This window comes from Calidris pugnax, unplaced genomic scaffold (assembly GCF_001431845.1).
Source record: "Calidris pugnax isolate Ruff unplaced genomic scaffold, ASM143184v1 scaffold806, whole genome shotgun sequence".
In the NCBI taxonomy this organism is placed as follows: Eukaryota; Metazoa; Chordata; class Aves; order Charadriiformes; family Scolopacidae; genus Calidris; species Calidris pugnax.
This window is the reverse complement of record NW_015092240.1, coordinates 481,156-490,978: the sequence shown is the minus strand read 5'-3', so window position 1 is coordinate 490,978 and position 9,823 is coordinate 481,156. Positions and strand designations below refer to the sequence as shown.

The following is a 9,823-nucleotide window of genomic DNA, read 5'->3' as shown; positions in this document are numbered from 1 at the left end:
TAGCTCCCCAGGCACCCCTATAAGGCAGACAATTCCTCAGCTCAGGCCCGACACCAGTTCCCCCGTGGCGCAGTCCCCTCAGCGCCCCACAGCCCATCCTCGCGCCAGCCCCAACCGCCCGCCTATAAGGCGCCCCCGCCCTCGCGCATGCGCCTCACGGCCCGCCCGCCCGGCTATTTCCGGTGGCCGCCAGGTGCTTCCGGGTTGTGCGGCGGGTCCCGTCAGCTGCGGTGGGGCGGGTGCTGTGGGCTGTTCTGGCGGGTGGAGCTGCCGGTCCTTGTCCCTGTCCTTCTGCTGGCGCCGTCCTAACGCGGCGTGTGATCGCTGCGGGCTGTCCTGGGGTGAGTGGGGCCGGGCAGGGCCGTGTCCGCCGGTGGGGTGAGGCTGGGCTCTGCTGCCTGTGGGTGGGGGGAGGCCGTGAGGCCTGGGGCTGCCCCCGGGTGGGCTGATGGGGAGGGAGGGGGTGGCAGTAGGTGTCGTCTCCTAATAACGTAAATTTATTGTCTCAGACGCTACTATGTGGTCAGGGTAAGGTAGCTAAAGCTTTGTGAGGCTGCTCTAAGGAGGTGGGACCTGGTGGCCTATTTTTCAGTTCCCTTAGAGGAGGAGGTGGTGGTAACTTTTCCGGTAGCTGCGGTGTGCGCTGCGAAGGTGAGTTGGACTCGTCAGGGCTCCCCTGTCCGGGAGAGGAGGCAGCACAAGCAGCAAAAGGTGGTGTCTGTTTCCTTCCTTGCTTAGCGGGACAAACAGATGTGACCCTGTTAAGCGCTGCTGTAGCATCACACTTATTTCTTCTAAAACTGGTCTCGTTTGGGGTCAGCCAAGAGCCAGGTGGTGGTTTGGCACTCAGTTGGCCTTAAGCTTCGGACAGTGTTGTTGTTTTGTGGCTAATGCCAAGCATGCTCAGACCTGGGAAGAGAAAAGTAATATACTGCAAACTGGCCAAAGAGTCCCAGTCTTCCTGATAATTACTAGACTCTGTTAAATGAAACTCATTTTTCCATGAGTTTCACTTAATCAAGAGATGTGCATGTCCTTTTAACAGCCAAGCTTGTTCTGTAAATATGAATATTATAAAAATAATTAAATAGAAATAAATATTTTGTAAATAGTTGTACTTGAAATCAGAGCCTATAAAAATGTTTGACTTCTTTTAAAGCTACATTGAAAAGAGAAAATGTGACATCATAGGTATTTTTTTCTGTGAATTGTAAAGATTTCAGATATTTCTAATGCTTTAACATTTTTTTTGCAGATTAATATGCTTACTGAAGCATTTTAATGGAACTAGAGAGGGAGGGAAAGGAGTTTTAATTGTTTATTTCCCATTATGTATTTTGAATATTAAAGCATGGTGTTATTTTGGGCCTTGTTCTTGAGATTTTAGACATTCAGCTGGTCATAAGAAATATAAGTTAATTCTAGTGGTTTTTTACCTATTTGTTTGCTTCTATTTCAAGCAGAGTATTTCCTCTTTTCTCACAGTAACAATTAAAAAAGTTCAAAAGGGCTTATTTCCATTTTGGTTTAGCTTTTTCCTACAAGTTACTTTAAATTAGTTGGTGAATTTAAATAAATGTTTTGTCTGTAGTCTATCACTTGGTTTCTGTAGTTTTTGTTGTCCAATAGTCCCGCTTGAACTAGGACTGCAAGAGTGTTACTGCATGTGCAAGTAAAATATCCTTTATTTAGCACTATAGGTTATCAGTATAAAAGGCTTTTTTAACTCTTCTGTAATCTACGAGTTTTATAACTGTTAATGTGGTGCTTATTTTTAAAACTTTGACATTTTCTCCAGGTTTAAGTTTCTGTTTTGTCACACAAGCTCTTCACGGCCATAATGAGGCTAGTAATTCTTGAAGATTATGATCAGGCAAGTGAATGGGCAGCAAAATACATTTGTAATCGTATTATCCAATTCAAACCAAGTCAAGGAAGATATTTCACGCTTGGTCTACCAACAGGCAAGTTTTATTCAAAGCCTATGGAAAGAACTAGACTTAAAACTATGTTTGTATCATTGCTAACAGATATGGTATTTAAAAGAACACAAATATGTATTTGGTAATACTCTAACATTTAATTTTAAATATGGATTTGATTTGTGTAAAAATTGTGATAAAGTTTGAAAAGCTGAGAAATACTAAATAAGAAATAACAGATTTATTTTATGTTGGAAAGTATTGTAGCAAAATTTGATCATGAAGATTTAATACACTGAAAATGTGCGGATACACAGAACAGTAGAAAAACTTTATTTAACAGGGAGTACACCGTTGGGATGCTACAAAAAGCTGATAGAATATCACAAGAATGGAGATCTCTCTTTTAAATATGTAAAGACTTTCAACATGGATGAGTATGTAGGTAAGATGTGCTAATTATTTGAGAACATGCTATACTGATAACTTTCTTCCATTATTAAAACTGTCAGTCTAGATGTTTGTACTTCTAAGTGAGACTTTTGTACATGGGGTCATCTTAAGCATTTTTCTCTATTCTTTATCCACAAAAAAGCAAATAATAAACTAGTCCGGGTGGATTCTGAGCTAAATTCAGTGCTTGTAAATTACTTTACTTCTGTTGAAAGTATATTGTTACATAGTATTGTGACTGCATTCCTTTTCAAAATGTTACACTTTGTGATAACAGAGATGCACAAGGGAATGTAAACTGATTACCTTATGCATGCTAAAAGGGAAATCTTTCTTGATCTAATTTCAAATACTGCTTTATCTGACTGACTTAAGTTTGTCTTGCATGCCCTATGTTCATTACATGTAGACTGTTTGGTTAAATCTTGTAATATGTTAATCTCACTCTAAATGATTTCAGGGCTTCCCAGAAATCACCCAGAGAGCTATCATTCCTATATGTGGAATAACTTCTTTAAACATATTGACATAGATCCAAATAATGCTCATATCCTTGATGGGAATGCTCCAGACTTACAGGCGGAATGTGACGCGTTTGAAAAGAAAATTGAAGAAGCAGGGGGGATTGATCTGTTTGTTGGAGGTAGGAGGAAATGCTCCATGGTTAGTTATGTTTCAAACAAATACACCAACTCTTTAATTGCTGTTCTCATAACTTGGCTAAACCCACTTTTTTCAATTATGGTGTAAGAAAGTTCTTTGACTAACAAAGAACAAAATGGAATGGTTGGTGTCCAAGTTTCTAATAACTTAATTTCAAGTAAGTTTTGAATGCTTTTTATTGAGAATGGGGAACCAAAAAGAAAGAGTCCTAGAACTTCTTTTATTCATTTACAATGTTTGAGGATATTTGTTGACTCGCAGGTCTGGAATGATTTACTTTTTTTAACTTTGAAAAGGCATTGGTCCAGATGGCCACATTGCATTCAATGAACCCGGATCGAGTTTGTCTTCAAGAACAAGATTAAAGACTTTAGCAATGGACACCATTTTGGCAAATGCTAAATACTTTGATGGAGACTTATCTAAAGTACCAACTATGGCGCTAACAGTTGGTGTGGGTACAGTGATGGATGCTAGAGAAGTAAGAACTCATTTAGTTCTAGTTGCATGTGTCTGTTTTCAAGACTACTTGGTATAGATACCGGTATTGAAAGTAAAGAGACCTTTGTTTTGCAGGTGATGATTCTTATAACAGGCGCACATAAGGCTTTTGCGCTGTACAAAGCAATTGAAGAAGGAGTCAATCATATGTGGACAGTTTCTGCTTTCCAGCAACACCCTCGTACTATCTTTGTGTGTGATGAAGATGCAACTTTAGAACTAAGAGTTAAAACTGTGAAGTACTTTAAAGGTGAGCACTGAATCAGAGGTTACGTATATTTAAATAAAAAACTAAATTATATTAAGTCTGAGCCTTCCAACACTTTAGCTAATGTATAGTTATATATTGAAAATACTAAATGTTAACTTATTTCTTGTGAATGGAAAAGTGCTAGGAGGTGTAACTGTGTTCCTTACATTCCTGACATCTGCTTTGGAAAAATACTTCCTTTGCTTCCAATTTGAAATGATAGTTTAGTAATCTTCAACTGTATGTAAACCAGCAGCAGTCTGCTGTTCCAGAATATTGATCTTAAATATACTGGAAAGTTTCTCTTAAGAAAGCTTGATACATGTATTAATCTTGAAATATTTTTGTGCTGCTTTTGCTATGTGCTGTAATGTGCTGTCTAGTAAACTTGAAATGTGTGATACAGATTTTGAAACCACCTGAGGACATTTTTCCATACAGTGCAATTAGCATAACAGTATATACTGAATTTTAATACATTGCAGACTTTTATGGTGCTTTTTGTATTTGTAGTAAGTACACCGAGTGGAGCTTAAAGTGGGAATTTTTGATAGACATTGAGAGTTCCTAGATGTGAAGTCTGTTCCACCAAGACTGTGGAAGCTGAGAAGAGTAGTTTTCACCTAACTATATTAGCACAGCAAATGCAATTGTGTAAATTGCTTATCTTTCTCACTAGCATGAATACTTGTAGCTGAGGCAGCAGAGATCAAGATTGTAATTTATGAAACTATTTTTTTTAAGCATTATATCACCAGTGTCCATATACGTATTAGATTGCTATTCTGGCATTTATGTGATTTTTATCCTTATACCATTTGTGGCCAACTTGTTAATTTGGGATTTTTTCAGTATGCTGTTGTTTGCTATGTAATATGTATCACACTGCTAGATAGTACTTTCTTGTTTTCAAAGCCAAACTTCTTTAACTGCTTGGATAAACTTTAAATGTTTTCCTGTATTTCACATAAACAAAATCTTTGCTTGGAAAACATAAAAACCTAATGTAGAATTACTAGGTACGAATGACACTGAACGTTGCTTTAAAAAAATCAAGGGCTACAGTATATGAATGTGTGCTATTGTGTCACACTGTATTTAATTACCCTGTAATACAGAGCAATAGAATTCATAAAAAGATTGTTTACCTTAAACTTGCTTAATTTTAACTGTTCTCAAATGGGTGAGACTTTTCCCCTTTTAAGATGAAGAAGAAATCAGTGTGGGTCAAATTTGGAATATTTTCTGAATCTTGATCTTCAGGTTAGACTTCTTAGGAAGCTGGGTAGTTCTTAATGACTGCTAATGATGGCAGGTGTTTACTGTTGTTTTTTTCACTGTTTAAAATATTTCAAGGTACTATGTGAAACTTCAAATCTTTTTGATAATCAGGTACCACCACACTGGCTGGTAACTAGAATAACTCTTACTCCCTTTCATTTTTTTCTAACTTTGAGAACCTATTAGAGGCTAAAATTTTCAAGTGTACTTAAGTGTTCTCATTGCAAAATGGAAAGGTAACTTTCCTGCAGAATGAAACAGAAAATGACTTTTGAACTTACTAATTAGTCTGCAGATAAGTTAATTCAGGATAGTTTTTCTGTACTTGTGCATGCTTTTCTTAAAACTGTATGCAGAAATCTGTTTGTTCAAAGCATACTTGAATATACAGTGAAACTTTCTTTTGAAATAATGTTTTCTTGGCATCTATCAAGGAAGGACTCTGCATATCTTTTAAAAAAGCTTTTGTTTCTAAGTACTTTTCCTGAAACAATTTCAGAGGATTTAAATATCCTTCATAAATATGGCAGAGGCAATACTTTGTAAGCATTTTTCATGCCTCTAGGAAGTGGGTAATTATCATCTTTTCATTTCCCATTTTTAGAAGAGAAAAACACTAGTAGGAAGTGGAATGCTGTAAAGTTCAAAACACGGCTCTAGTTTGAGTCGTGTGTGCAGTTGTTACTCTTTCAGTACAAATGGCTTTTGTGTCAAATATATACTTAATATATTCTTACTTACTGTTAAAACTCCTGAAGAATATTCCTGGCTTGATCCTTCCCGTGTACATCAACCCAACAGCTATCCTTCGTGAAATCTAAGAAACGCTTCTCTTTCATTATGTTGCCTTCTGAGGTTGGCAGAATGTGGCACTAAGCGGAGAAAGAAATAGTAATGTCTGCATTTTAAATTAGTCACACACTGAATAGAAATAGATGCTGCATAAAACACCTTTTGTTGTGGTCACCTACAGTAATGACCTCAGATTGTACAGTTACTCACATTTCATGTGGCTGTAGCGACACTGCCACCAGATGCATGATGTAGCAAAGGTATCTGAATATTCTTTGCCATAGATAATCACTAAGATGTGCACTACTGTCAGAGTTCTTTAATAGTTTTTAAGAAAAGTTCTCTACTTTAAAATTGCATATTACTTAAATTTGTAATTTTTAGAAGTTAATCTTTTAGTTTGGTGCTAAAATGGACTTTTACTTTGCAGATTGTGAATACTGATCAGTTACTGTTACTAGTTATTATGGTGAAATGAGGTTAAAAACATACCAGTGACTGAATGTCATAGATGCCTAGATGTAGGTAACGCTTTTACTTGTAACTAAAGAAAGAAATTGATGTTTTCACCACTTTTCAAAATTGGGGGAAAAAAAAATACTCCCCTTATCACAGCTATGGATGAGTTGTATATGACCAGAAAAAGCCCAACTAGAATAGGAAGTAGTTGAACTGCTGAAGTGTCTGAATCTGCATTAACAGTTTGGTTACATTTAGTTTGGTTTTGCCTGTCTGGGACCACAAGTGCACTATTAGTTACAAAGGCAGTAATACCACAGTGCTAGAGCATTGCAATTCAAGCTGTAAATGTATCATCTGCTTTTCACGACAGTTTGTGGTATGAGGGAGTTTTATGTTGCTGTTACATGCAGTTTTTAATAGAAAGGAAAGATGGGTGGATCTCATGTCTTCACCTCATTTGGAAGGACTCCAGATCTACTCTTTGACAGGTTTGTTCTCAGAGAGCTGTCTTGTCTGTGCTCACTTCATACTGAAGATGTCAATAGTATTCAAGTGATACAGGAATATATGTGCTGTATTTAACGTCTGATTTTAAAGTACTTGAATAGCTGTTGTTATTCTCTTCAGTGAACTATTTAAAATGTATACTTGGAAGCAAACTCCAATTAAAAATGTGGATAGACAGACATGTTGAAAAAAGTATAACTAATGTAAAGCTGGCATTGTTGCTTTCCCCCCAAGGTTTAATGCATGTGCACAATAAGCTTGTGGACCCACTGTACAGTATGAAAGAAAACTGAAAGAAGACTTGAAGAGGAACTCCATGTGGGTCAACAGCAACAGTTTTAGGTAGCAGATGAGTTCACTGCTATGCAATATGCTGAAAACTGTTTAAAATGGGGAATCCTAGGTACTGTATTTTTTAAAAGGTCCAATATCTGTACATTCACATTCCATCTGTTTGTGTTGTGCATTTTTGCTTTAAAATTTGGAGCATAACTAAATGGAACAGAACAAACCTGTGGGAGACTGCATGTTACATAGTGGGCAAAAAAGCAAGGCACTTATTCTGGCACAGCAATGTAATGCATCTGCCTTGTGTTAGAGAAAATGGTATTTTATTTCCAGGAATTTGTAATTTTTGGCTTGATTAGTGTAACTACATTTTGCATTTGTGTCTCTAGGCAGAATGAATGGTTTTGGCCTTTGTCAATACTATGAACTTGTTGTACAATTTCTACTCTGAAATGTTCTGTTTACATATATATATATAATGTACACTGAGCTTTTGCACTTGGTTGCCTTAAATTTATCTTAAACAGTTTTTGGGCATCTCAAGTCCTGCTGTACAATTCAGGCAAATTAAAATACAAAAACAGTGCCTAAAACCGCACCAAATTCTTGAAAGTTGTAACTCCACAGATAAAAATATTAAACTTCTGCCATAGCACTTTTTCCTCTCATGCATTGCAAATTACTTTAGGATTTTTGTATTTTTGGTAATTGAGCTTTATACTTAAGGAAAAATCTAAATGTTCTTTCTGGAGGTACTTGTTTAATTGTACCATTGATGTTACTATTAAATGCCTGAAAAGATGTTAATTTAGAGGAATATAATGTCTGCAAATTTAATACATGATCACTTAAAGTCAAATGTTAATCACTTTGCAATAGTTACCTCTCATTGTATCATTGAGCTGTTACAAGGAATGTTATTTCCTACTTTGAATATAAGTAAAACTCAAAATATAAATCTGTAATCTCAAAATTGTTTTATTTCTAATATAACTATTTGCAGGGGAGGTTAGGCATTAATTTATTGATTTAGACTTTTGGGGTGGGGAGAAGTATGCCCTTGTACCTGCTCTATAATGATTTAGGTTTTTCTCCTTGGAGGAGAGAAAGCTGAGGGGAGACTTTATCACAGTATTCCAGTATTTAAAGGGTGACTACAAAGAGGACAGGACATGGAAGAAGGAAGTTGCACTGGGAAAGGTTTCATTGGAACAAATATTTTTTTTTTCATAGTAAAAATGATCATTCACTGGAACAACCTCCCCCTGGAAGTTTTCAAGATGCCAGATAATCTCATCTAGGTCTGCCTTTCCCATAAAGGGTTGGACCAGATGGCCTTTTGATGATGTCCCTTCCGCCCTGGACTGTTCTATGATTTTATGAAATTACAAAATTATGGAAGAGTCTGTCTCAAGCAGTGTAGGAAGCCAGGCCTAGTGTTTCAATTCTTAACAGCAGATTGAACAAGCACAGATTTAAAACAGGTTTTCAGGCTTAAGACTCAACTTTTGCACTTGCAATTTTTGGAGCATAATGTAACATGGTGGGGGTAGTTTAAAAGAGGCTGCTTGAGGAGAGTGCTGTTACTTGTAATAGATTGACCTACAAAATGCTGTGTTAGCTGTAAAGATTAAGACTGGCAAGCCTAAGTAAAGAGTTTGCTTCATCAAATAGATGCTTGTTTTACAAAAAGTAATCTTGAATTTAGGTTAATAGTAACAGAATTCCAGCATGTTTTTTATCTTAATGATCATGATCCATCTTGTGGTAAAATTGGGAATTCTGTTAAGGAAACCATAGAATTTAGGTTAAAGCAAGAGTGGAAATCCATAGCTTTTAATGTCCCTCTGCTTCTAAAAGCTTTTCTTCTTTGAAGCTCCTTACTTTTATTCTTTATTCCAGAGCACCTTTCGGTCTTCTGCCTTTTTTGCCAACCTCACCAACTAAAACCCTTTTGTATGGTCTCTTAAGACATGTGAGGCTATAGAATTAGTCTCTCTCCTCCCTTTATAACCATTGGAACACCTGTGAAACACAGCCCAGTTTAAATACTGGTACAGGAAAAAAAGATATGACTAGATAAAATCAGGTCATTCTGTGTCAAAAACTAATACTTCATTTACTGTTCCAACAGTAACAGTACTAATGAGTTCATTTTAAGTTCTTTCTGTTAAAACTGAGATTATGTACAAGCCTAATCAGAATTAGATGACATAGTTGGGATTTTTTTCTGCTTCAAATGACTATAATAAGGCTAAAAGACTGAGCTGTTGTAGTCTCATTCCCAAGGCAGCTTTCCATGCATCTAACTTTGATTTAATTGATGTGTCATACTCAGCAACTTTAAGAAAAATTTATTACTTGGATAATCTCTAGCTTACCTTCACCTCCTCAGTACAGAGCCAGGACTTTCTCTCTTTTAGGCCTATTTAAAGGAGGAAAAAAAAATATATAAAATGTTGCTTTAGTTCCTTTGCTTTTAGCAGAGTCTTGTATCTGTACTTTAATTCTTAAAGATATCTCTATACTTTCTAAAGGTGTCTCTTTACTTTCTTAAATGCTGTCTTTTAACATAGTTGTTCTCCCTTAAAATGCTAGCAGGAATGCTACGTCAGATTGAGAACCTTTGACCAAAACATCTTTTCTATCATTTCAGGATCAGTAGTAGCAGTAGCTTAGGTACCTGTGTTAGAGATACAGGGTA

The 9,823-nt window shown here is 36.6% G+C and overlaps 1 protein-coding gene across 2 annotated transcripts; it reads left to right on the top strand.

Moving 5' to 3' along the window:
* The first annotated feature begins 209 nt into the window (after nt 1-209).
* Nucleotides 210-8,070, top strand: GNPDA2 (glucosamine-6-phosphate deaminase 2). 2 transcript variants are annotated; one of them, XM_014962308.1, is made up of 7 exons: nt 210-341; nt 1,799-1,964; nt 2,266-2,367; nt 2,836-3,018; nt 3,335-3,519; nt 3,615-3,789; nt 7,066-8,070. In XM_014962308.1, exons 2-7 carry the CDS (start codon nt 1,841-1,843, stop codon nt 7,122-7,124), a joined length of 828 nt encoding a protein of 275 aa, XP_014817794.1. In that variant the 5' UTR covers nt 210-341; nt 1,799-1,840; the 3' UTR covers nt 7,125-8,070. The 2 variants fall into 2 exon arrangements, with proteins under 2 accessions (XP_014817794.1, XP_014817796.1); XM_014962310.1 differs by lacking the exon at nt 210-341 and having other exon boundaries at nt 1,824-1,873.
* Nucleotides 8,071-9,823: the final 1,753 nt, after the last annotated feature.